This window comes from Hoplias malabaricus, chromosome 4, assembly GCF_029633855.1.
Source record: "Hoplias malabaricus isolate fHopMal1 chromosome 4, fHopMal1.hap1, whole genome shotgun sequence".
NCBI lineage: Eukaryota > Metazoa > Chordata > Actinopteri > Characiformes > Erythrinidae > Hoplias > Hoplias malabaricus.
Window position 1 is genome coordinate 50,171,067 of NC_089803.1, and position 27,965 is coordinate 50,199,031.

The 27,965-nt window shown below is 40.2% G+C and overlaps 1 protein-coding gene across 1 annotated transcript; it reads left to right on the forward strand.

The window, feature by feature from the left end:
• The first annotated feature begins 730 nt into the window (after positions 1 to 730).
• glt8d2 (glycosyltransferase 8 domain containing 2) lies at positions 731 to 27,461 on the forward strand. The gene is made up of 12 exons (XM_066667999.1): positions 731 to 768; positions 2,008 to 2,089; positions 3,437 to 3,472; positions 16,266 to 16,355; positions 16,553 to 16,745; positions 18,647 to 18,764; positions 18,879 to 18,966; positions 19,092 to 19,204; positions 20,013 to 20,179; positions 20,330 to 20,442; positions 22,689 to 22,864; positions 27,107 to 27,461. Exons 3-11 carry the CDS (start codon positions 3,451 to 3,453, stop codon positions 22,859 to 22,861), a joined length of 1,077 nt encoding a protein of 358 aa, XP_066524096.1. The 5' UTR covers positions 731 to 768; positions 2,008 to 2,089; positions 3,437 to 3,450; the 3' UTR covers positions 22,862 to 22,864; positions 27,107 to 27,461.
• Positions 27,462 to 27,965: the final 504 nt, after the last annotated feature.

Here is a 27,965-nt window from a genome sequence, read left to right on the forward strand (position 1 = left end):
AATGAGCCATTATCTTTGACAGTGGGGGAGGGGATTTCTTACCTATGTTTCACACATGAATAGTCAATGTGTCAATTACACGTATTGTGAAAAACAGTATCACATCAGATTCATAGCAATATAGAAGAAAAACTCATTAAAATATCAGAAAACTGTAAACACCACTGTAGCCAACACCCACCTCTACACACTCAGAGCATCAAAGAAAACTTTATGAAATGTTCACTGTGTTTTTTCACTATATATCAACACCTTTGAAAATAGGGAAGTTCATGTTTACAGTTAATTTAAACAAAAAACTGATGAATGACACACATACGTCCTTCACATTATTTTAGCATGTGTAGCTTTTAGGGAACAAACATTTTTAGATAGGTGAAATTTGTTAAAATGTCAAGGCATGTCAGATCACCTCAGGCATTGCTGAAAGACTTCAGAGGGTTAAGATGGAGAGGAGTTCTCCACCCTGTGAAAAATTGCACAGGCAAACTGAAATATTTCAAGGATTATTTTCACGGCTTAAAAATAGTTAAAAAAAAATGACATTTTATCATGTACGGCACATGTCATTAAAATTTTCAGAGAATCCACATAAATATAAATATAAACATTCCATCCATGCAGTCAATAGCCCTGGGATATTCTGAAAAAATTGTATGCATTTTTTCTGGTTAGTTCTTAAGCATTTTCATTTTTTTTTTATCCTTTGTTAATGAAGACAGGTCCTGTGGAATCCTTATTTGATGTCCATTACAGGGTTATGCCCAGGTAACAACACACAAACCTGTACAAAGTATGAAATGTGAAGTGTGCAGTTATTTGTCATTATACAACGTAAAACAAAATGTGTCTTCCACATTTAACCCATCTGTGGCAGTACACACACACACTAGTGCACTAGAGGCTGTGAACAAACCCCCAGAGTGGAAGGCAGCCATCTCCCGCACCCAGGGAGCAGTTGTGGGTTCAGTGCCTTGCTCATGGGCGCCTCACCTGTGGATTGAGGGAGAGGGACAGTGCTATTCTTTCATTCCCACTGCCCCCAAGTTTCCTGCCGGTCATGGGAAGCAAACAAATTACCTTTCAGTCCTTAGCCCTCTTTTCTAACCATTAGGCCATAGCTTCTTGCACACTTTTTTTGATAGAGTGACATACAGTTGCCTTTCTATTATGTTCAGCATCCCCCATGTTATATGTAAACTCCCAGTGGCAACAAAACTGACAGTAATGCATAAAATCATGTGAAGTATGCAGATTAAGAATGTGATTTATACAGATAAACAACTGCAGTTAAATTTGTCAGGAAATAAGTGTGTTTACATGTACTTAAAGGGAACATCAATGTATGCAGGCATCAAATTGAATACGGGAAACATTTTTCAAAAAACAATCAAATTTCCAGCTTTCATCATTTGAAATTCTGTCTTTGTTCTATTTTTTTTAATAACTACAGATTATAGCTATACATTACATTCCGTTTTTATTTATATTTAGCTTGGTGTACCAAACATTTCTGGAAGTGGGGTTGTATTTGCATGTAATTTGCATTTACAGTTCTACCAGCACAGGTCTCATGAAGTTGAAACAAGGTTTCCATCATGTTTCCAAGGAAACACAATGGTTATTGCATGTTGCCATGGTTCTGTTACTTTGGAAAACAGCCAGGTTTGGCTGTCAATCAGAATACCCAAGTGTTTTCAGATTCTTAGGAGGATATTACATGGGCAAGAATGGACACGTCAGCCAGATGTTACACATCATGTCCTTAACTTTGCTGGTGTAAGAGCTTGACATGCACACATTCATGAGTCATAATGAGATGAGATTATTTGTTCCAGTGTTTGCACTGTCCCTGGTGGTCTCCCACAGTTACTGAACCACTTTCTTGTACCTAGCATTTTGCATGTTCAGATGTTTGTTGTGGTTTTATGTTTTGCTAAAAAATTGTATTGGGAAAAGTTTCTTCTGTGTAACAAAAGTTGAGAGTAAGACTTGGCTCATACACAGAACACATCTGGAGAGAGAGAGAGAAAGAGAGAGAGAGTGAGGCGGGGGACGAGTGGATTGGAAATGACTGCAGATGGACTTGGTGAGCGTTACATTTGCTTGACTAAATGGCTTTATGTGTACATTAACGGCAAAAGTGTCCCATCACCTACTGGGTATATAAATTTTAAAGAAAGAGTCCTTACTGAAGTGGAATATGCTGAAGGTAAGACATTTTCTCTCTAAATACACTTAGCTTAAATGAATTGTTTTTTTTTATGTGTTATGTTTTATTTAATAGAATAACAAAACGTGATTGTATGTAGACTACAAAATGTCTAATTTGGGTGAATAGAAATGTTTCCAAACGAGCAGAATCACAGAAACAGTTCATTTCATTTCAATACCTGGGCTAAAACAAGCATCAGCCAAAAAAGGTTCAGGTTCAGAAATTATTTAAAAGATCTGACTTTCTCCAAAAACACTAAACCTGGCCAATTCATTGGTTATATTTTCACAATTTATGTCTTGCAACAACAACCATCTTGCTTTCAGGAACACTCTGAATGTTTTACTTTGGGACTTGGTACACTCATAAGCACAGAAAATATAGGAACTCAAGACATGTTTAAAACCTTTATCACTCATTTGTGAGTAACTGCAATTTGAGGAAACCACAAATATTTTCAAAGTAAAAAGGAAACTTTTCTAAGTTTTGCAAAAGGTTAATGCACATTAAATGATCCAAATAACAGAAAACTGAAATTTCCTCATTTTTTTGAGGAAGCACATAATCTTTGTTCGAGTTGACAAAAATAATTAATAAAGACATAAAAACATGCATTTGTCGGGGAATATACTTTCCCAACTGTGCTTTACCCCCCATATTATAATTAAACCCACAATTCAGAAATACTGAATAACAATGTTTTTGCTTTTTTTTTTTTTTTCTTCAACAAACTGCAGGCCATATCTGGTAAATATGCCTTTTGTACAGCTTTTGTTTGGTTCATTTGGACTCTCTGCCTTTAAAACAGCCAGAAAGAGTCATATGTTTATCTTGGCACTTAGACATCAATGTGGATTTTATTCTCCTCCAGAAAGGGAAAGGGAGAGGAAGAGGTTTTAAGCTGAAATGCATATTTGTAAGCAAGAGATAGAGGCACAGTGAAGAATGCCACCAGGAAGGAAGCTTTGTAGACTCCTCCAAAGCAGTTCCTCATGTATGAAAGGAACACAGGGGACTCAGACTGCTGAAGGTGGGCAATATCTGTCAGCAGAGACCAGCTGTGGATGGATTTATAATTATTTATAGCAGAACAAGTAACATTGAAGTACCCTTTCATCATAATGAAACACTTAATAATTTTAGGTATATTAATTTTGGGGAATATAGTAATAGACTACAGTTTCAGTTTAAATAACTGACATCTCTGCTTTCTCCTTGCAGGTTTATAAGAATGAATGATGGCCCTACTGAATAAATGTAAGACACTGTTCTTATTATGTGAATACTGTATTCACTTGTGTGCTTGTCAATTGTAATAAAACCCTTAGATTGTTTCTGTATTGATAAAACTTTGTTAAATGAACCTCACTTATGCTTTTACATTGAATTTTTTTTTAATATTTAAAAAATATAAATACATATGGTTATCGTCATATCAAAATCTCTTAATTCATCTATATACACAGCCTGAAAAATGAAAGCTGCACCTTACATTTTTTGCAAAGTAGAATGGAAGTTTAGGATGGAAGAACTTGTAATCTTACTACATTAGAGCATTACAGTATAGACTACATTGGAATTACACCAACTGATAAATTTGTTTTTAGTTTTCTTAGGACAGAGCATTTCACTCAAGTACTGCTTTATTTGTCACAAAAATGTTATTACACAGAAAGTTTGAAAGCTGGAAGATTTCCCTTCTCCTATAAAGTGTCCAAGTTTGGATTAATCCCTCCCAGTTTCATGTTGAGTCTCTAAATCACAATCTGCTGTACAAGCAACACAGTTTTTAAATTAATTTGAGACTTTAGAGAGGATCACAGTTTGAAGGCTTGTTTTGATGGTTGTTATATCTCAAGGAGCAATCTGTAATTCTGACAGCAAGCATTTAAATTAAAAACTACAATATAGATTCAAAAGAGTGAGAGAGCTGTCAGTCTCTTTCCCCTCTTCCCCAGACAAGAAGCTTAATCAGGTTACCAGTTGAAGAAAACAAATCCTACACAAATGAGTGCAAGAAGAGTTTAAGAATTTTGGACTTTCATTGCTAAAATGAATTTGCAATAATCAGCATAGTTACATAGAAAAGTGTACATATTTTCACTAAAACATCTACCTATATGCAACCTTTCTTATTTATTTTTTTTCCTCCACGACAAATGTCATTTAGTTGGCAGATTTTTGCTTGTTATTCACAATTTTATTATTCAGACGTTTCACACATGGGTCAGTTTTCAAGCTAATGTTGTTATTCACTAGCTTCTTACTTGAATTCTCTTTTGCAACACAAACAATGGTTTACATCCATTTTCCACTTTCAGTGCTGATTTTATTAATTTAAAACACACAAACCACAGCATTTACATTCTTTACTCTACCCATGTTATTCACTTTTTCCATCTAAAATACACAAATTGTTTAGTTTACATCCCTAATCTGCCATCATTAAGCACTTATATGACAAAAAAAAAAAAAAACACAGACCATGGACTTTATATCTGTTATCTGAGCACAGTACTCAGTACACATTTTATCTGTACCTTTATAGTTTTTTGGAAATTACTTGCTCACCTGCTCAGGAGAAAATAGCCAAATCTTCAGCTCTCTTAGTCCTGCTGGGCTGTAAGTTGCCTCCATCTTTCAAATACATCACCAATATTCCATCCATCCATCCATCCATCCATTATCCACCGCTTATCCGGGTCCGGGTCGCGGGGGAAGCAGTCGGAGCAAAGAAACCCAGACCTCCCTCTCCCCAGCCACCGACTCCAGCTCCTCCGGGGGTATACCGAGGCGTTCCCAGGCCAGTCGAGACACGTAGTCTCTCCAGCGTGTTCTTGGTCTGCCCCGGGGCCTCCTCCCCGTTGGACATGCCCGGAACACCTCTCCAGGACGGCGTCCAGGAGGCATCCGAACCAGATGCCCGAACCACCTCAACTGACTCCTCTCGACGTGGAGGAGCAGCGGCTCCACTCCGAGTCTCTCCCGGATGTCCAAGCTCCTAACCCTGTCTCTAAGGGAGAGTCCAGACATCCTGCGGAGAAAACTCATTTCAGCCGCTTGTACCCGCGATCTTGTTCTTTCGGTCACTACCCAAAGTTCGTGACCATAGGTGAGGGTTGGGACGTAGATTGAACGGTAAATCGAGAGCTTTGCTTTTCTGCTCAGCTCTCTCTTCACCACAACGGACCGGTACAGAGCCCGCATTACTGCTGACGCTGCACCGATCCGCCTGTCAATCTCACGCTCCATCATTCCCTCACTCGTGAACAAGACCCCGAGGTATTTAAACTCCTCCACTTGAGGCAGGATCTCACTTCCAACCTGGAGAGAGCACTCCACCCTTTTCTGACTAAGTACCATGGACTCGGACTTGGAGGTGCTGATCCTCATCCCTACCGCTTCACACTCGGCTGCAAACTGGTCCTACAAGAGCTGGAGGTCCCGGCTCAATGAAGCCAACAAGACCACATCATCTGCAAAAAGCAGACATGGAATCCTGAGACCACCAAACCGGACACCCTCCGCCACTTGGCTACGCCGAGAAATTCTGTCCATAAAAATTGTGGACAGAACCGGTGACAACGGGCAGGCCTGACGGAGTCCAACTCCGACTGGAAACCAGTCGGACTTACTGCCAGCCATACGAACCAGACTCCTGCTCTGTTTGTACAGGGACTGGATAGCTCGTAACAAAGAGCCCAGGACCCCATACTCCCTGAGCACCCCCCACAGAACACATGTAGACTGGTTGAGCAAACTACCATGCACCCTCCAGGATCCTAGCGAGGGTAAAGAGCAGGTCCTGTGTTCCACGACCGGGGGCGGAATCCGCATTGTTCCTCCTGGATCCAAGGTTCAACTATCAGTCAGACTCTCTTCTCCAGTACCCCCGCATAGACCTTACCGGGGAGGCTGAGGAGTGTGATTCCCCTATAGTTGGAACACACCCTCCAATCCCCCTTTTTAAAAAGGGGAACCACCACCCCAGTCTGCCAGTCCAGAGGCACTGCCCCCGATGTCCACGCGATGTTGCAAAGACGTGTCAACCAGGACAGCCCCACAACATCCAGAGCCTTGAGGAACCCGGGGTGAACCTCATCCACCCCCGGGGCCCTACCGCCAAGGAGTTTCCCTACCACCTTGGCCACTTCAGCCCCAGTGATAGACGACCCCCCCCCCCAGGATCCCCAAGCTCTGCTTCCTCTGCGGAAGACGTGCTGGTGGGATTGAGAAGATCCTTGAAGTATTCCTTCCACCGTCTGGTGATGTCCCCAGTCGAGGTCAACAGTTCCCCAACTCCACCATATACAGTGTTGGTGGAAAACTGCTATCCCCTCCTGAGTTGCCTGACGGTTTGCCAGAAACTTCTCGGAGGAAAGTCGTTTTCCATGTTCTCACTGAACTCCTCCCACACCCGAGTTTTTGCCTCAGCAACTGCCGAGGCCACGAGCCGCTTGGCTCCTCGGTACCTGTCGGCTGCCTCCAGAGTCCCCTACCAACCAGGCTCGATAGGACTCTTTCTTCAGCTTGACAGCCCCCCTCACCCGGGGTGTCCACCACTGAGTGCGGAGATTGCCACCCCGACAGGCACCGACAACCTTGCAGCCACAGCTCCGTTCAGCCGCCTCAACAATGGAGGTCCGGAACATGGCCCACTCGGACTCAATGTCACCAGCCTCCCCTGGGATGCAGTCAAAGCTTTGCTGGATGTGGGAGTTGAAGATACTTCTGACAGGTTCCTCTGCCAAACGTTCCCAGCAAACCCTCAGCACACGTTTGGGCCTGCCAGGTCTGTCCAGCATCCTACCCCGCCATCTGATCCAACTCACCACAAGGTGGTGATCAGTTGACAGCTCAGCGCCTCTCTTCACCCGAGTGTCCAGAACATATGGCCGCAGGTCAGATGATACGACTATAAAGTTGATTATCGAAATGCGGCCTAGGGTATCTTGATGCCAGGTGTACTTGTGGACACGCTTATGCTCGAACATGGTGTTCGTAATGGACAAACTGTGACGGGCACAGAAATCCAATAACTGAACACCACTCGGGTTCAGATCAGCGGGGCCGTTCCTCCCAATCATGCCCCTCCAGGTCTCACTGTCATTACCCACGTGAGCGTTGAAGTCCCCCAGCAGAACAATGGAGTCCCCAGAAGGAGTGTTCTCCAGCACCCCCTCTAGGGTCCCCAAGAAGGCATGGTACTCTGAACTGCTGTTAGGTGCATAAGCACAAACAACAGTCAGAGCCCTTTTCCCAATCCGAAGGCGCAGGGAAATTACCCTCTCGTCCACTGGGGTAAACCCCAACGTACAGGTGCTAAGCCGGGGGGCTATGAGTAAGCCCACACCTGCCTTACGCCTCTCACTCTGGGCAACTCCAGAGTGAAAGAGCATCCAGCCCCTCTCAAGGAGATTGGTTCCAGAGCCCATACTGTGTGTCGAGGTGAGCCCAACTATATCTAGCCGGTACCTCTCAACCTCGCGCACCAGCTCAGGCTCTTTTCCCACCAGAGAGTTTACATTCTATGTTCCAAAAGCCAGTTTCAGTAACTGCGGATCAGAACGCCAGGGCCCCCGACCCCGACCGCCACCCGATCCACAATGCACCAGACCCGGATTACTACCTCTCCCACAGGCGGTGGGCCCATGGGAGAGTGGACCCATGTATCTCCTTCGGGCTAAGCCCGGCAGGACCCCATAGGTAAAAGTCCCCGCCCCCAGGCCTGGCTCCAGGGTGAGGCCCCGGTAACCCTGCTCCGGGCAAGGGAGGCTGTGTCCACGTTATTATCTTTTTCATCCGTGTCTTTATGGATCACTCTTTGTCTGGCCCATCACCTAGGACCAATTTGCCTTGGGAGACCCTACCAGGGGCTATTGCCCCCGACAACATAGCTCCTAGGCTCACGCAGGCACGCAAACCCCTACACCACGTTAAGGTGGTGATCCAAGGAGGAGGATATTTCATCAATATTTCCTCTCATATTACTACTCTTCTCTAGTCATGGATCATTTAGATTAGATTAGCATGCTAGATTAACAACTTAGCATGCTGTTTGTGTTTTACCTGGAAACCTGGGTGTGTTAAGTGTATGATGACTGGAGAGATCTTGGGCTAAAACCCTAATAGAGCTCCGCTCTGGAATAGACATCCTCACAGAAGAATATTCTGGCTGCAGCACTGCTGTCACAGATGTCAGTGCTTCAACTTGTGCAAATTTCAAAATTAAGTCTTTATTATCTGTATATTGCTTAAATAAATTTTATGTAGTCTAAAAGTAAGCACAGGTTTTAAAGTGAAAAATTTGGTAACTTGACAATAAGGGTCGCCAATTATCATTAATTTTGTTAACTAATAATTATTCATTATTTAGCTACAGTTTACTGTTCATTGACAATTAACTGTTACTTAGTTATTGATTAGGTAGCAATTAATTATTAATAAAATATGATGTTAATTAATAGGTTAGTATTTCATTGGTTTATAGCTTATGTACTCACTAACTGTTAATGAATTAACTGTTAATTAATGTACAATTATTTGTATTTATAAAAAGAAATGAGGTAACTCACTAATACTTGTGTTAATTCCGATAATTATCTGTTAATTAACTTGCTATTAGTTCCATATATTGAACTGTCATGCTTTCATCACAGTGGTCCATATTCATTAAAGTTGTATGTTTAATATATATTTTAGTTCACATCTGTATAAAAAATGAATGCATATAATTTTGCAGAAAGGTTTTTCATCAGTTTGTCTGTACAATCAAACTCATGTCTGATGTGTGCATTTCCATGTAAACTTTTAAAAAACTGACAGAATAGAATCATAGAATCAATCTTATCGTAATCTGGTACTAATTCATTGAGTAATTTTCTGGGAATTGCATCAAGTGTGCAAGTTGTACAGTTTGCGGAGGTGATAATCTTCTCTAGTTCTAACTGTGGGAGTGGGTACAAAAATTTAAAGTCTTTCTTTTACAATTACGTTATGTTTTATATCAGCCATACCGCATGGCAGCCAGGTCACATTTAATACTGTGGGTTGAGTTTGTTGTCTAATATTATCAATTTTATTATTAAAAAAGTCCATAAATACTTTACTGGTGAGAGCTGTCTGAATTAGTTTTCTATACACTGTAGGGCGGTAGATGGTTTTACTATACACTCTGTAGAATAGTGAGGGGATGTAATATATATATTATATATATTATGGCTAAGATGTAGCTCATGAATTTAAGTAATGGTTGATATTAATTTTGTCTATGTTAAGACCTAGTGTCAAAACTAAGTGTAAAGTGTGACTACAGTAGTGTGTAGGCCCTGTTACATTTTGAGTAATACCAACAGAATCTAGGATTGAAGTAAATGGCTTCGGAACAACACTTGGACATCTAGCAGTTTAACTTTAAAAAATCTGCTGTAGGCTTCAGCACCGCGCCACAATGGGATGGGACCAGAGCAGATTACGATAAGACTTTTACAACTGAGGAAAATATCTGTCGCGAAATGGAAATGTGTTGTGTTCTGCATGCAGTTTTGCACACAAAGAATTACAACACTGTTAGAGATACTTAAATATTGTTTAGATGTGTGATTTCTTGCAAGACTGATGTTTAAATGCCCTACTAAGGCTTGAACTTACGTTTTATTGTTTTACCCAATGCGATTGGCGAAGAGAAAGAGCGGAGCTGCACCATATATGGCAGTGGCCGGAATTAGGGGATGGCCGGAGTTAGAGGAAAGACTGATAACTCTCCCTTGATAATAAGTTCCGGATGCACATTTCTAGCTGGTCCACTTTATCCACCAGAGAGCTAACTAGCTGGCACTTAGCACAAACACAACCACTATCATTATCACTAGAGGTTAAACATGCCACACTCTGAGCAGGCAAAACAACTGGCAGTAGCCACGGTATTGCAAGTAGTTACCACATTTGGTTGATTTAGGAACTTACACCAGAAACGTTACTGCAGTAGTAGGTGGCAGTTTTGGTGCCTCTGTAATAAATAATCCTGTGGAGATAATCTATAAAATAGATCTATGAATGGTTAGTAAGTGGAAAAAACAGAAATAACAGTAGGAACAAGTAACAAGAAAACAAGGGTGAACAAAACAGTTTCTTGTAAATGGGTACAAGAACAGCCAAACGGGTTGCCAGATCCTAGACTAAATTAGAGTTTGAACTCTGGAAAGGCTGCTACATTTTAAAATATCGCTGTTAGTTGACATGTGTATTGGCCTAAATTTGGACAGATCTGTATCTGTCTCTCTAGTATAGGTCTCTGTTTAGCTCTCTTTGTCCAGGTTAGTCTCTTTAGATCTCTGTCTGTTTAGCTCCCTCTGTCTAGGTTTAGTCTGTTTCCCTCTCTGTTTAGGTCTTCTGTTTGAATCTGTTTTGTTATTGAATTTAAGACCATCGGTCTATTATTTAGCTAGCTTTTGAAAGGAATAACATGCATGCATCATAATAAAGTTTGAAATGTATGCACATGTAGACACTATTTAATAATCTATGACATTTCATAACCACCTGTTTCACACCACCCAGAGTAATGATTTTATTATTATATAAAATTTCCAATATTTCACTGTACATTTGTAGACATGAAAATTTATCTGCACACTGGTAACAGCAAGCAAAGCATTCCAGACGTCATCTTCTCCCACAACTTCTGCAGCTCCTCCTGAGGGAGATATAATAACTCTAGCAGTTCCTGGGTCTAATTTGGGACCTCCTACCATCTGGCCATACCTGGTATATTTTCAACATCTTTATCAGATGCCCAAACCACCTCAACTGGTTCCTTTCAATGCAAATGAGCAGCAGTGCTACTCAGAGCTCCTCACTTAATCACAAAGAATATCCCCTACAACTCGCCAGAGAAAACTAATTACTTCTGCATGTATACACAGTATCATTCTTTCAACTTCAAATTACCCAAAGCTCATTACCAAAGGGGAGGTTGGGGACATAGATTGACCGGTAAATTGAGAGTTTTGCTTTTACTGCTCAGCATTCTCTTTACCATGATGGTTTGGTACAGCAACCACATTACAGTAATATCTCGCTACTTCGCAGTTCATCTTTCTCGGATTTGCTACTTTGCGGGTTTTTTTCCAGGGGGCTTATGGCCGCAATATCGTGAATATTGAGGGAAAATCTAGGAAAACCGTGAAAGATGAATAACCAAAAGTATTTCATTAATATTTACATGTATTAGAATAGGTCTGTAGGTGACAAAATATACAATTTACAAGTGTTTCTAACGTACAGTACCTGTGTTGTTCATGTCCACAGCCGAGTGAAATTTACTGACACTAAATCACAGCTTAGAAACTGGTAGGATATCACATGTAGTTCCAGCTGAAAAACATTAGAGAAGACTGTTTAATGCAAAGGGTGGGTTGTTGACAGCACAGGGAGGGTTTTAAAAGTCCAAATACTCGTTAAATACATAAAAAAATATCTTTCCTCTACTTCGGGTAAATTAGTTTTTCGCGAGTGGTCTTGGAAAGCATCCCCCATGAAAAATGAGGGATCACTGTACTGCAGATGATGCACTTAACCTAGGATCGATCTCAAAAATCCCCTCATCATTCATGAACATGAACTATGGCATGTATAGTTACATGCTTTGTCACGTTATTATATTCTCTTTGTGTAATGAGCCTTCTCCTTTGAGTCATTTTGCAACATAAATATCAGGTGGTTCAGAAATGATTAAGTTTACAAACCCACATCAGTAATTACACAATTTACAGAAACTGGATTATTTGACAGGAATCTATTGCATATTAAACAAAAGTCAGATTAGATTTTCTGAGTACATTTCCACTACTAGACGTATGGAGGGCTTTTGTTCATCTCCTATTTGCGACAAATGCTTATTCATGCAATATGTTGCATAATTATGGTTATTGCTCTTATTAGGTTTATTCTTGTTTGCCAATATATTATTAATAATAATTGTAATAAAATACTAGAGTTGCATTTCCTGAAGGAAATACATAGTGCTTGAAAACAGCTGGAAGTGTGTGAATGCATTTCTCTGTGTCAATGTGTGTGATTGTGTGTGGGAAAGACTGTGTGTTTGTGTGGGTGTGGTTGTGTGTAACTGAGTGATTCTGTGAATGTGCATGTGATTTTGTCACTGTATATGATTGAGTGTACACCAATCAACCATAACATTATGACTACCACCTATGAGTGGGTCAGACACAGCAGTGCTACTGGAATTTTCACAATCCTGTGTCCATTCACATGTCCATTCTGTTAGACACTCTTACATCGTTGGTCCCTTTTATAGATGTACAATCAAAGACAGCAGCTCATCTGTTGTTGCGCAGTTTGTGTTGGCCATCCTCTAGTCCTCCATCAGTTTTTGGTTTCTGGACTATTCTCAGTAGAGCAGTGACATTGAGGGTTTTAAAAACTCCAGCATCAGGGCTGTGTCTGCTCCAGTCACATCAGCACAACACACACTAACACACCATCACCATGTCAGTGTCACTGCAGTGCTGAGAATGAGCATGAAATAGGATGTAGGACTGGAAGAACCATAGATGTTAATAGGGCTGCAACTAATTATTATTTTGATAATCGATTAATCTGTCAATTATTTTTTCGATTAATCGATTATTAATCGGATAAAAAGGAAGACAAGCCAAATTTGGTTTCCTGTCTGTTACTAGTATATTCAGGATACCATCAGTGAGAATAGCTGCTTGCTGTAGTGTGCAGATCTTCTTCAAAACATCTCTGAAGATCTCTCCTGGACCACCAACACCACAGCTGTAGTTAGGAAGGCACAGCAGAGACTTTATTTCCTGAGAATTCTCAGGAAAAACAACCTTCATAAGAAGCTGCTGGTGTCTTACTACCGCTGTGCCATCGAAAGTGTGCTGACCTACTGCATCTCAACATGGTACAGCAGCTGCTCAGTGGCAGAAAGGAGAGCTCTACAGAGAGTGATCAACATGGGCCAGAAGATCATCGGCTGTCCACTGCCCAGGCTGGAGGATCTGTTCAGCTCCCGCTGCCTCAGCAGGGCAGCCAATATACTGAAAGACTCCTCCCATCCTGGACACATCTCTTCCAACAGTTGCCCTCAGGAAAACGCTTCAGGTCCATCACATCCAGGACAAACAGACTGAAAAACAGCTTTTACCCCAGTGCTGTACGGGAACTGAACACACAAACCTCTTAAGCCACTCAGGGCCTGTGCAATACACAGCAAACACACGCACATTAATCTCCTCTACTACCCAGGGCTAGTGCAATAATTGTTATTTATATTGTAAAAAAAACTGCATGTTTCTACTGTTTTTGTTTGTTTTAGCACTTTAAGGATTGCTGCTCAATTTCGTTGTACATGTGCAATGACAAAAAAGGCTATCTTATCTTATCTTAGAAAGTATATACTGTGAATGCAAAACAGCAAAATGTATCAAAAGTATATTTTTAAAATATACTTCTTTATCTTGTTATTTTCCTGGTCAGGTCTTTTGCTTCTGGATCTTTGCTTCTGCTTCATGTTTTTTGCTTCAGAGTTGGGCTTAGAGAAAGGCATTTGGTCAAGGATTTCTTGCTCTGAAACCGCCTCTGGGACCTAGCCACGCCCACCCCGATAGCTTTCATGCCTTTTCAAACATGGCGGAATGAGCTTTTCCACACGAATTGAAGTTCTCCGTCGCTCACTCTGTTGGGTCTGTGGACGGTTGCTGTGTTTCTATCTGTTTTAGTGTCTGTTCAGGATCTTGCGTGCATTTGAATAACAGAGGATTAGAATGAGCGGACATTTGCGACACCTGCTGTCAGAAAATATAATTACATCTTTGATATTCAGGAGGAATCACAGATGAGCTCATGCTTGATAAAAATTATTTCAAGAATTTCATTTATAAAAATGATAGTTCTGGGGATAAGTATTACTTTACTGCCTTGCCATGCAGCTTCCTTTAAATTTCAGTTTTTATAAAGAACTGTTTACAATCTTAGACCTTTTTTCTTTTAAATATTTGTGCTCTCTTCCTTTCCTTCATCAGCACATGCTGAGTAGATAACAGAGCAAGCTTCCGCGCTGATGGCTTGAACTGATGGCAGCAGATTTTGTTCCTTTGCATGTAAGCTCAGATTCTCATTGTATTTAGCAGAGATTTCTGCTGTAGCCTGTTTCGTAGCTTATTCTTTATGAGGGTCATTTGGGAAAGTGACCTTTTAACAGCAGCATTGCTAAATGGTAAAGCAAGAAGGGATGGGGCAAAGCTGCCTAGTTCTTCAAAATCTCTGTCTTCTGCAGCTTCTGTGTGAAATTTAGCTTCTATCCAGAAGTCCTCAGTTTTATTATCTTCTTTGTTTGACCAGTCTAGAGTATGCAAGATTCTCCACTGTTGTGGTTCCTATGTCACCTTTAAAGTGAGAAAAGAAGGGATACAGAAGATCATCTAGCTTTGGCTCATTTGCATGCAGAACACTGCTTGGTGACAAAAATTTAAGAGCCTCTAGTTGTTTCATATTTTCTGGAAATCTCTTTTTGATCTCCTTTGCCAACTCTAGCATGTAGTCGCTGCATCTGGTTTTCAGGTCATGTACAACCTGGTCGGTTATTCCTGTTGATTCGTGAAAGGCAAGACGGAACTGTACCCCAAAGTCTACAGCGTCTATGGGCAAAAGATGATCATGCAAGTTAAATTCCATGATGTCATGCCAGCTCTTGAATGTCTGCGGCAAACCTATATGCTCAAGAAGAGATTGGTAGAATGTTATGAGTTCTCCTTTTGCAGGATTGGCTGTGTCAACCTGAAAGATTTTATTGATCCTTTTAACTCTGACACAATTGGCTGAAGGAACTTCAGGTAGATCAAATTACCGTAATTTGGTCACTGTACATTTGGTAAAGCAGTTCAGCAGGGTAGTGTCTCTCAATGTCTTTTGTCACTTGGAACTTCATCTCCTCCTACTGCAAAAGGATACGTTTGACACATTCATTAATGGCAAGCCACCTAATGTCTGCCAGTTGCAGAATTTCAAGAGTGACCAATGGATATATTCAGAACACAGAAGTAAAATAAATAAATAAGTAAAACACCCAAAAATGAAGCAGAAACAAAGATTTCAGAAGCAAAAGACCTGACCGGAAAACAAAGTAAAGACTAGCAAAACACAAACAAAAATCAGTATCAAGTAACTGCAAAGGTAGCCATATTTATTTTAAATGTATAATTTTGGTATTTTTTTTCTGTTTTGCATTCACAATATATTCTTTCTGCTATTGATTCTAGAAATTTTGCTTGCAGATTTATTTTTGCTTTAGTAAAACTTTTGACAAAATTCACTCCACAGGATTCAAACAACAAATTTTGTGGCTGAAGGTGCAACTATTTCAGACAAGAACAGACGTGCGCCAAAGGGACTAAAATGTTTATTAGCAAAATCTAACAATGTAATAGTGAACACGCTAAGCAACACATTCAACACGTAAAACACAGTCATCAATCCTAGAGGTAGTTCCAATAGTCAAAACCAGAAAGAGGAAAAAGTCCAGAAAGGGAGAGGCAAAACCGTAGTCAAGAAACAATAGATCAAAACCAGAAAACACAGAGAGAAGAAAAGCTTGGCACGCTCTGAGCACAGGGACAACACTTCACAAAAGACTCTTAGAAAGAGTTAATAAAGAGTTTGATACAGGTGCAACCAGTCAATAATCAGGAGAGTTGTATCTGTGATAGGTTGATGGCTGAACAACATGGCTGGAGGAGTCATGTGACAATCAAACGAGTTCTGGATAGTGTTTTGAGTTTTTGAGAAAATGATTCAGAGTTGGTTCAATAGAAAGCATGACAGCAGGTAGAAAGAGAGTGTGGTGTGCCCTATGTGAAGCTCTAATGTATTGGCACAGGATATTTTACATTTTACCCTGTGTATGATTATAATATAATTGCTTGAGATTACTCTGTGCTGAGCAATCAGCACATTGAAAAATGATTTTCAATTCCTTTCACACTTTTTATTATTATTTTCACATCTCTCTGTGTTTCAGTTAACCGACTGCTTTTGATATTACTGACTCTGATGGCATTAGCTCTTCTGTGCATCAAGACATTCAAAACAATACCATCAGTCCACACAGGTACCTATAAAGCACATCAGGAATTATTACATTTTTTTGTGTGATTTCTAGTACTATATCACATATTCTATGTAAATGTAACAAGGTACAGTCCTTTTAATGTACAAGAAGTACAGAGGTGCATGCCAGTTTATTTGGTGCTTAGTTTGAAAAGGGAAGAGGTCAGGTCAATGTGTGGCAATGGCCTTGTTCTGCAGATTTTGAGCACCAAACCCAAGACCAAGTTGTGGAGGGTGAGGGTGAGCCAGAAACAGACATCCCTGTGGTCATCTGTGCATCCGAGGAACGTGCTGGAGCCGCCATTGCAACTATCAATAGTGTCTATAGCAACAGTCAGGCCAACATTTTCTTCTACATTGTGACCCTGAGAAATGCCATCAAACTGATAAGGTACAATACAAGCACTTGCAAACCTTAAATGCTGTGATACTGAAAATATTGTAGAAACACTACATGTAATTATAATAATAGTAATAATACATTAAAATGATATACCATTTTTCAGAAACTCAAAGATTCTTACAATATTCAATACATAAACACTCATACACATACACAACAGAGCAAATTCAGCATACAGAACACTAACAAACAGTACAGAATGATGATGAATAATTTAAGTACATGAAAAATACATCCATACATTTAGAGTTCTCTCATTGTAGAGGCCATAATGTTTTGATGAATATACATTTTGGACATTTCTATCCTCTTTTTTTTCAGCAGCCGTCCTGCTGTGGAATGGGAAACATTTTAGGTTTACAATCAAAACCCTTGATATATTCACATTGATGTTCACAATGAGTTTGATAGTATATCAGTATATTTTACCAGTGAGCTGTTAATATTATTAGTGAACATTAATTAAAATAATAATAATAATAATAACTTTAAGCTTATCTAAAGCATGAGATCAAAATGTCAAAGCATAGTGTGACATTGTCCTACTCTAATTTCCTAAAAGTGAAATTTCAACTTGTTTTGAATGAATTGACTTTACTTTGTGATAAATGTCACAGCATTGTTAAATGCGGGGTACTATATAAATATAAATATTCAAGTTTGAAAGATCTGATGTGTTTAAGAATGAAGATTTTACAGGGGCACAATTACACTGTAAGTTAAAAACCTCCAGATTTAAAATTATGTACTTGCATCATTTATTGTATCTTTAGTTATGGGTACCCAAAATACACTGCAAACCAACATTACCCTGAAAATATTTTACATCTAGCACAAAAGGTCCAAAATTAATTAATATAATGTCATATAGTTTAACATCCCTATAGTTTTTCCATTTTATTCAATACCAATCCCATGCCCATATTTAAGGCCTTAAGGATCTAAGAAACACATTATCCACAATCTTATCAACAAAAGGCTAGTGTGGTTGAAGAATTTCAGTTAAAGGGATTGTCTATGATTGTGGGGAAATTCTCTCTGGTTTGCTGATGTTCAGAAGCTCCATATATTGAGGTAGAACTGTATGTTTGAGGAGAAAAATGACTGTTTTTATGTGACTGAAATTTAATTAGTCCGCAAAATATTATTTAATGTTTAAATTGCCACAGAAATTTGTTTGTATGTTGATTTGTTCTGTTTGTTACTTTCATGTGTCAGGACTGCGCGGACTGACGGAGGCAGATGCACACGCTATAACAGGATAATTTTACTTACACAAAAGATAAAACAAAGACAGAATACTTAGAATAAGACTAGGACAGAGGACCGATATAGAGAGATCTAGACTGAGACACAAATACAGACAAACCTGGACTGAGAGACAGATACCTAACAGACTAGAGAGAGAGAGAATTTCAAACTAACCAAAAAAGAGAGGGAATGCTAAGAGACTAGAGAAAGGGAGAAATGCTAACAGACTAGAGAGAAACAAACAAACTGAGCACAGAAGCACAGGGAAGGAACAGACCGACCAGACAGACATACTAAGGGAAGAGAAGCAAAGACCAGGCAAAACAAACTGACTAGTGACAGACCAGCTAAAGTGGAATGTCCAACAAAGAGGCACTAAGACAAGGGAACAGACAAGGAACACCTGGGACAGATAACGAGGGGGCAGGACTACAAAGGAGGCACAACGAGGAGGCACTTCTGCTTAAAGCTTTTAAGATAAAAGTAGTAACCCTTGCCTTACAATTTTCAATGATATAATTTCTAAAAACAGTTAAGTAAAAATGTGTAAAAACTCTTAATTACCAGCTGGGTCTTTTTCTGAAAGTTTGATTCCAGATGCGCTTTCCTTGTCCTATTGTCTTTCTGGTCTTAAACAGGGAGTACATAGAGAAGACTAAACTAAAAGAGATCAGGTATACAATTCTGGAGTTTAATCCCATGGTACTGAAAAAGAAGGTAAAACCAGATTCATCCAGACCTGACCTGCTACACCCAGTAAGCATTGCCTCACTACAAATGAATAGAATGTATACCCAGTGTTAAGAATTAGCAGCAATTAGGTTTTTTGTTTAATAAATCTCACTGCACTTATCTTTCTTTGTTTCACAGCTAAATTTTGTGAGATTTTACTTGCCCCTGCTCACCATCAGAAATCACAAGAGAATCATTTACATGGATGATGATGTCATTGTGCAAGGTATCATTATTTCTATCAACATCAAGTAACGAAAAAATGTTATTTACCAGAAATAATGCAAAATGTATCATTTAACATAAATGCAAATAAAATACAAATGTATCGTTTTTGATTGGAACACACAGGAGATATTCAGGAGCTATTCAATATTAGACTGGAGCCAGGCCATGCAGCTGCATTTGCATCAGACTGTGATTTGCCTTCTACTCATGAGATGGTTCGAAGTGTAGGCATGCAAGTGAGTAGTGCTGCTGTATGTGTATGTTTATGCTCGCCTCTCAGTGCTGGGATCTTGGGTTCAAGTCCCATCTGGGTGGAGTTTCCATGTTCTCCCCGTGTCTGCGTGGGTTTCCTCCGGGGTCTCCGGTTTCCTCCCACAGTCCAAAAACATGGAGGATAGGTGAATTGGCTTCTCTAATAACTGTCCTGGTGTGTGAGTGAATGAATGTGTATATGAATGTCTGTGTGTGAGTGAATGTGTGTGTGCCCAGATATGGACTGGCGCTCTGTCCTGGGTGAAATCCTAGTGCCCGATGCAGTCCTCCAGGTGGATGGTCGTTCCTGGTCGAGAGTATGCTGTGCGCGTTTGGCAGCCGCTTCTCGCCAGTGTGTGTGTGGATTGAGTGTTCTGAGCGTTCTGAGCAGTGTGGGTTTTAAAGCGTCCTTGGGTGTTTAGAAAGGCACTGTATAAGTGTAAAATTAGATGTGCATATTGATAACTGAGTGGGCCTTTGTTTGTAATTGAGGATAGATTGTTGGCTACAGTCATTGAGTACATTGAACTGCATTACTGCACAAATGAACATGTCAAAACAAGTAAAAATATTTTGCTCCTAAGTGGCTAATATTGTGTTTCTGTTTAAAAGGCCATTTGCCAAGTTTCTGTCTATACTGATACGAAGGCTAGCAAGTATGGTTTATTAAAAAAACCTGATCAGTGTGCCTTTCCTTTATTCTGCCTTCAGAGAAACACATTGTTAATCCTGACCATAGAATAGATGTCCCTATATGTGTACTTTTAAATATCTGTTTGTTTCTTTTTACAGACAACCTACATGGGTTTCTTAGACTATCGCAAGCAGGAGGTGAGGGAGCTGGGCATTAGCCCAAGTGACTGTTCATTTAACCCAGGGGTGTTTGTGGCTGACATTTTAGAGTGGAAGAAACAAAAGATCACCATGCAGCTTGAGAAATGGATGAGCAGGAACTTTGAGTAAGTTCCTAATGATTTTTCGTTGTCGCTGTTGTGAGAAGAACCCTAGAAACAGCGTTCGGGCTTATACACGTAACTCACTTTATTATTATGTTTTTATGTAATATTGCATAAAGTTATAATAATATTAATTTTCCTTCCTGAATTTAGGGAAAACCTGTACAGCAGTGCTATGGCAGGTGGTGTGGCCACTCCTCCTATGTTGGTTGTGTTCCATAACAAGTACACAAAAATTGACCCAAAGTGGCACGTCAGACACCTGGGTAATATTTTTCCCTTAATATTCCTTCATCCTTTCTGCCTTTTAAGAAAACCTCATAAAGATCTTTTTGTAAAAATGTAGCAATTGTTGCTTATTTTAGTTTCTGTTCTGTAATCACAGGGCTGGTGGGACCAACAGCATTTGACCAAAGTGTACTGTCAGTACACTTAAATAAAAAAAATCTCCCTTCTTGCAGCTTTACCAGGACATTAAGATTGTGTCCCCATAAAGAGATTTCAAGTTGAAATTTACTAGCTTTTTTTTGTTTATCTTTCCACAAGATAAAGGTCTTCTCCTTTATAATGGAATGGAACTATGAAAAAAAAAAAACTATTTTTAACCATTATATATTGCCCCACCAGTTTTAAGTGTTGCACTGAAGGAGAACACATATTACACACACAAAAAAATGACCCCATTGTAGCAATTTAGCATTTCATAATGTCCTAGTTCTCTACTTCAGGTTCTGTGGAGTAAGATTACTGTAAAAAATAAACATGTGCATGCTCATATACTTTTGTACATAGGTATTTAATTTGTACACAAAAGTCTGTCAATTATAATGGGTACGACTTTTAGATTACGAACACTGAATTTCTGAGATTATCCTGAAACTAACAAGCTTTCATCTGTCTGTCTGTAACTCTCCTTGTTCTACTATATTCATCAGTTACCACATAAAAATAAAATAAAACTTAAAAATGGGGCTCTAATATGTAAATGCACTTATTTACCATATAATCGTAAAATAAAATATATTGGGCACAAGGGGACACCATAAGCTTTCATTTGCCTCCTCTCCCACCAGTTCAAAACATGACCCAGCAGACCATGCATGTGCACTATATCAAATCATTCATTCATTCATTATCTGTAACCGCTTATCTAATTCAGGGTCACGGTGGGTCCAGAGCCTACCTGGAATCATTGGGCGCAAGGCGGGAATACACCCTGGAGGGGGCGCCAGTCCTTCACAGGGCAACACACACACACACACTCACACCTACGGACACTTTCGAGTCACCAATCCACCTACCAACGTGTGTTTTTGGACTGTGGGAGGAAACTGGAGCACCCGGAGGAAACCCACGCAGACACGGGGAGAACACACCAACTCCTCACAGACAGTCACCCGGAGCGGGAATCAAACCCACAACCTCCAGGCCCCTGGAGCTGTGTGACTGCGACACCTACCTGCTGCGCCACCGTGCCGCCCACTATATCAAATCGATTGACGTATTTTTGACAGTGTTTTCTCACTTTCCAATTCATGTTCATAATTTAGAAGTCGTACCGTAATAATTCAAGTCGTATATTAAGTTTTTAAAATCTTATATTTTTGAAGTCGTATTTGTACAAAACACACACAAAACAGACTTTTGTGTACAAATAAATATTTATGTACAAATGTATATGAGCATACACACAATTTTTTTGACAGTAATCTTACTCCATAAGGTTCAAGGTTCAGGATATTGCTTGTCATCCATCCATCCATTATCTGTAACCGCTTATCCAATTCAGGGTCGCGGGGGGTCCAGAGCCTACCTGGAATCATTGGGCGCAAGGCGGGAATACACCCTGGAGGGGGCGCCAGTCCTTCACAGGGCAACACAGACACACACACACATTCACTCACACCTACGGACACTTTCGAGTCGCCAATCCACCTGCAACGTGTGTTTTTGGACTGTGGGAGGAAACCGGAGCACCCGGAGGAAACCCACGCGAACACGGGGAGAACACACCAACTCCTCACAGACAGTCATCCGGAGCTGGAATCTAACCCACAACCTCCAGGCCCTGGAGCTGTGTGACTGCGACACTACCTGCTGTGCCACCGTGCCGCCCTGCTTGTCATCATTAAGGCATGTGTGGTTGAAATATATATATAAATATATGTGTGTGTGTGTGTGTGTACACGTGCGTGCGTGTATTTTAATGAGGTTCAAAATTATGGTTTTGTCAAAAAAAGACAAAAAAAATTTAAGTCACATTTACATACATTCTTAACTAAACATAATTGGTTGTATAAGAAATGCTTGGTTCCTGAATTTGCTCATTTTGTACTGAACTGAATCTATGACGCTAATGAATTTAACAAGTGATAGAGGTTTAACAGTGTGCATCCTTCATGCCAAAATCATGACATACTTGATGCTTGTCTGTACATATTTATCTGCCTTGAAATTTTTATAGACCACTGTCACAATTTTAGTTTAACTGTGCGTAAATATTTGCTTTTAGGTTGGAGTCCTGATGTCCGATATACTGAGACTTTCCTCCAGGATGCAAACCTGCTTCACTGGAATGGTCATTTCAAACCCTGGGATTACCCATGTGTGCACATCGATCTTTGGGAAAAATGGTTTATCCCTGACCCCTCTGGAAGGTTCTTGCTTGTACGTCCTGAAATTTGAAAGGTAACAGTTCCTTTATGATTAATGTGCTCTTACACATGGCTCTGTTTGTTATTGTTCATGTCTCCGCCCTAGTCCCGCCTTAGTTCCTCTTCCTCGTAAGTGTCCTCATCAGTGTCATTTGTAATCCTGCCCCCTCGTTATCTGTTCCAGGTGTCCCTTGTCTGTGTTGTGAATATAAGTCCTTTTGTCTCTGTGTATGTTGTTGGACATTTGTTTCCACTGTTGTCGTGTTGCTACCAAGTCTGTCTGTCTCTGCTGTTCCTCGTTTCGTTTTTTTCTCTGTTTAAGACTCTGTTTAGCTCTCTGTTCAGTGTTAGTCTGTTTAGCTCTCTAGTCTGTCTGTCCTGTTTGCCCTGTTTAGCTCTCTCTGTCTGTTTAGCTCCCTCTGTCTAGGTCTTTCTTTATTCCAAGTCTGTCTCTCTGTTTTGTTACCTTTTGTTTCAATAAAAATATACTGTGTTTTAGCAAGTGTCAGGAACGAGGGGTGCAGACTGACGGAGCGGACGCACACGCTAAAGCACCGATAAACTTTATTTTACAATAATAACAAAACAAAGAGACTTTAACAGAAAGAACAGAAACGGGGATCCAAGCATGCTAAACGGGACACGGGGAGCTAAACAGGGCAAACGGGACAGACAGACTAAAGAACGAAACGACAGAGGAAATACAACGACAATGTGGAAAACAATAACGTAGAAACTTGCAGAGACAGACAGATAGACTGATAACACGACTGACTTGACATAGTACAAAGAACAAATGACCAACAAACAGGAAGTGCAGGAAGGGGACTTAAATACTGAACACAGACACGATACACCTGGACAGCTAACGAGGGGGCAGGTAAACAAATGAGACAGACGAGGAGGCGGAACAAAGGCGGGACAAGAAAATAAACAAACAAAGCCGTGTGCTCGCTCTCAGCACATGGCCGGAAAAAAACAGACATGACGAGGGCGTGACAGCAAGTGTGTCCAGCTCCATCAGTCCACCCTGCGATCCTGACAATTAATGCAAAAGCTGATCCTGTTATGTAGAGAAGACAAACTGAAAAGGTTCCTTTATTATTGTTTCCTGGATTATACACTGTCTATGATAATTTTCCTTCCCTACTTGCAGATATGGTCAAAAAAACACATATCAAAAAAGTAATTACTAATATTTGTCCATCGAATGTATCAAAATAGATACATGGTATTAGAGGGTGGGATGATGGCACAATAGGTAGTGTCGCTGTCACACAGCTTCATGGTCTGTGATGAGTTTGGTTTGTTCTTGCTGTGTCTGTGTGGGTTTCCTCTGGGTGCTCCAGTTTCCTCCCGTGGTCCAAAAGCACACATTTGTAGGTGGATTGGCTACTCTAAATGTCCATGTGTTTGTGTAAATGTGTCTCTCCCAGCAAAGAAAGGTTATCCCCCCAGGGTGTGTTCCTTGCACCCAGTGATTCCGTTTAGGCACCAGACCCACTGTGACCCTGAATTGGATAAGCGGTTACAGAATATGCATGAAAGAATGGTACTAGAAGCTGGGTTTTAAAAAATCTAACATGGCCAAGAACAGCATACAAGTCTTAACAATATCCTGCTGCTGTAGGAAATAAAATGAAAATAATAATTAAATAAATGAAATTTAACTAACATGCAAAAGGGCCAATTCACAAGTCTGCTGTTTTGGCCTGACCTGAGGAGGAGGCAATCTATGATTCATGTAAATCTGTACAAAACAATACAAGAAGTACATAAATGCAGATCTACAACTGGCAGAATCCATAGAGTGAGGCCAGCTTAAAATCCATTGACTACTTGCTTCGCGCAAGAGGTGTAGTGTGCACTGACAACAATCCACAAAGTTATTTGATCTCTGCTATTTAGGGGGCCAGAAAATAGTGACTGGCAACACTGTTGTCAGCAGTGCAGTCCTTAAATGTAAATGCTGATTCTTTATATTATTGTATATTTATATTACCGGTTAGCCAGTGCAGTCAGTGTTGTTTCCTATCTTCCTTCAGTGCTGAGCCCAAAGCAGCAACAACAGGGGCTCTTTTTTTCCTGCAGTTCAGTAGAGCATCACAATGATTTTTAATGCTGTGATTTTAAGGTAAGCATACTATATAGTTTACCTTTAAACCGTGGTGGACAATAATGAAGTAAATGTTATTCGTTACTGTACTTATGCACATTTTTCATGTATCCATACTTCACGGAAATATTTCCATTTTGGGCGATCTTTTTAAGTCACATATCTTTTTACTCCACAATATTGTGAAAATCTGGAGGGGGAACAGACCCTATTTTTATGTATTTAATGAGTATTTGGACTTTTAAACCCCTCCCTGTTGCTGTTAACAACCCACCCTTTGCATTAAACAGTCGTTCTATAATGTTTTTCAGCTGGAACTACATGTGATATCCCACCAGTTTCTTTAATAGAGTCATTCCTAAGCTGTGATTTAGCGTCAGTAAATTTCACTCGTCTGTGGACATGAACAACACGTACTGTACGTAAGAAACACTTGTAAATGATATATTTTGTCACCTACAGGCCCAGTCTAATACATGTAAATATTAATGAAATATTTTGTCTATTATTCTTTCTACTATTCTTAGTTTTGCTAGATTTTCCCTCAATATCCACGATATAGCGGCCATAAGCCCTCTTGAAAAACCCCCAAAATAGCGAATCCGCGAAAGATGAACCGCAAAGTAGCGAGGGATTACTGTATATGTGTCTATAGGATGAGCAGTATTGTGGTTCCTTATCTTTTTTAAGTAGTAAGTTACTGCTACACAATGACTTCCAGTTAATTTGACTAGGTACAGCTTTATGTAATTGTTCTAATTTCTTACCTCAGTTTCCAATTCTCTTCGATTTGTTATTAAAAATACTTTATGAAATGATATAAAAGATAATATATGTCCACGTATTGTAGCTTTTGCAGCGTCCCAGAGGGTGGCAGATGAGACCAATTAGTTTTTATTATCTTCCCAATACTCAACATTCCATTGTCGTACACTGTCAATAAATGCACGAGTAAGTAACAATTAATTAAATCTCCAAATTTTATTTCTATATGTTAATATCCATGAATACTGGGACATGATCAGATAACACAATTGAAACTATTTCACATGAAGAGATTAAATGTATACAATTGTTTGGCATAAAGATATAATCCATCCATTATCTGTAAGCGCTTATCCAGTTCAGGGTCGCGGTGGGTCCAGAGCCTACCTGGAATCATTGGGCGCAAGACAGGAATACACCCTGGAGGGGGCGCCAGTCCTTCACAGGGCAACACACACACACTCACACCTACGGACATATTTGAGTTGCCAATCCGCCTACCAAAGTGTGTTTTTGGAGCGTGGGAGGAAACTGGAGCACCCAGAGGAAACCCACGCAGACACAGGGAGAACACACCACACTCCTCATAGATAGTCACTCAGAGAAAACCAACGCGGAGACGGGGAGAGCACACCAAACTCCTCACAGACGGTCACCCGGAGGAAACCCACACAGACAAAGAGAGAACACACCACACTCCTCACAGACAGTCACCCGGAGGAAACCCACGCGGACACGGGGAGATCACACCACATTCCTCACAGACAGTCACCCGGAGCAGGAATCAAACCCACAACCTCCAGGTCCCTGGAGCTGTGTGACTGCGACACCTACCTGCTGCGCCACCGTGCCACCCTAAAGATATAATCAATTCTTGAATATGAATATGGATTGTGTGATTAATTCTCTCCAAACATCAGTGAAACCAAGTTCACCACACAACTGCTTAAGAGTAGAGGATGACCTAAGATTCACAGAGGCTAGAAATGTTTTATCCAGGACTTGACCAAGAGCACAGTTAAAGTCCCCTGCTGAAATCCCAATTCCTTTACATACATGATGAAGCTGACATAACAATGACCAGGCTGACATGAAGTTACTGAGACTGGTAAAGTGATGATGAGGCTGTTGCAGCAACCATGCTTCCAGATCATGCACAGCTTAAAACTGCAGTTGCAGGTGCACAACTAATGTTCATGGCAATGATCAAGGTACTAGACAGAGGTGTGGTTGTTGTAGCTGTAGGTGTTGAAGAACATTTCGTCTTCTTTGCTTTTCTACTCTGACTCTGACAAGATCATCAATTTGCTTTTCCCTCTTTGCAGCTCTGATACACTTGGACTCTATTAGTAACTTCAGCCTGATGTACCTGCTGGTATTTATTTATTTTTTTAGATCATGTCATGAGGGAAGCTTGCTTTCCAGGAGTATGGCCTCTCTTTCCAGCAATGCCACAGCATCATTGAGCTCCATGAGGGAAACACTTGAGAGGACCACGCTGCCTATAAGTTGTCTAATTCTTTTATTTAAAGATAACTTACTTTATACAATTTTCTGTTATTGTAGTTTCTTGTGATTGTCATGTTGTTTCTGACCATTTTTGTCTTCTGTGTCTTTCCTTTGAGAAACCATACATCTGCATGTTTTTCTCTGACCGCTTGGTGCATCCAAATTTCGCACAGCCAACCATGGTATGACAATTGATCTATAAAAGGTTACATGTAGTAGTCATTGCTCTCAGACTTGGCACTGTCTTTTTTTAGTTTGCACACCCATGCATTTATATCCACACTTCATCGTTTTGTCTTGTCATGTCTTTTCTCTTAAGTTGTCAATCATTCAATAAATTCTTATTATTTAAATCTTAAATTTGTCTGCATCCCTTTTCATGTTGTGGTCTCATCAACCAGCCATTACATTGTTTTACAGAATGTAGGCAGTTACCTTGTACATTTTGCACTGTTGACTTCCTTATTTGAGTAGATAATGGCATTTGTTGATATTTGCTATGATTATGCTGTGTGTTATGTTGTATGTCTTAATATCAAGGGTTTGTGGATGAGCAAGAGTAACCCTCCTTTGTCTCATTAAAAACCGAGAGGTTATTCCACAAAGCAGGCTTTTTAAGTTTTTAAGCCAAATACCAGTCAAACCTTGAAGACTGTTGTGGTGGAAAATCATGACAGAAATAAGGCTGAGTCTCTGAGTCAGCTTCAAATAAAAGAACAGTTTATTTGAGAGAGAATGCTGCGCG

Bases quoted from the DNA above. Each gene is read 5' to 3' on its own strand.
- glt8d2 (XM_066667999.1), top strand. From the start codon at position 3,451: ATGATGGCCCTACTGAATAAAT. The intron at 16,356-16,552 runs GTACCTATAAAG...CTTGTTCTGCAG, and splicing joins AATACCATCAGTCCACACAG to ATTTTGAGCACCAAACCCAA. The intron at 18,765-18,878 runs GTAAGCATTGCC...TTTGTTTCACAG, and splicing joins GACCTGACCTGCTACACCCA to CTAAATTTTGTGAGATTTTA.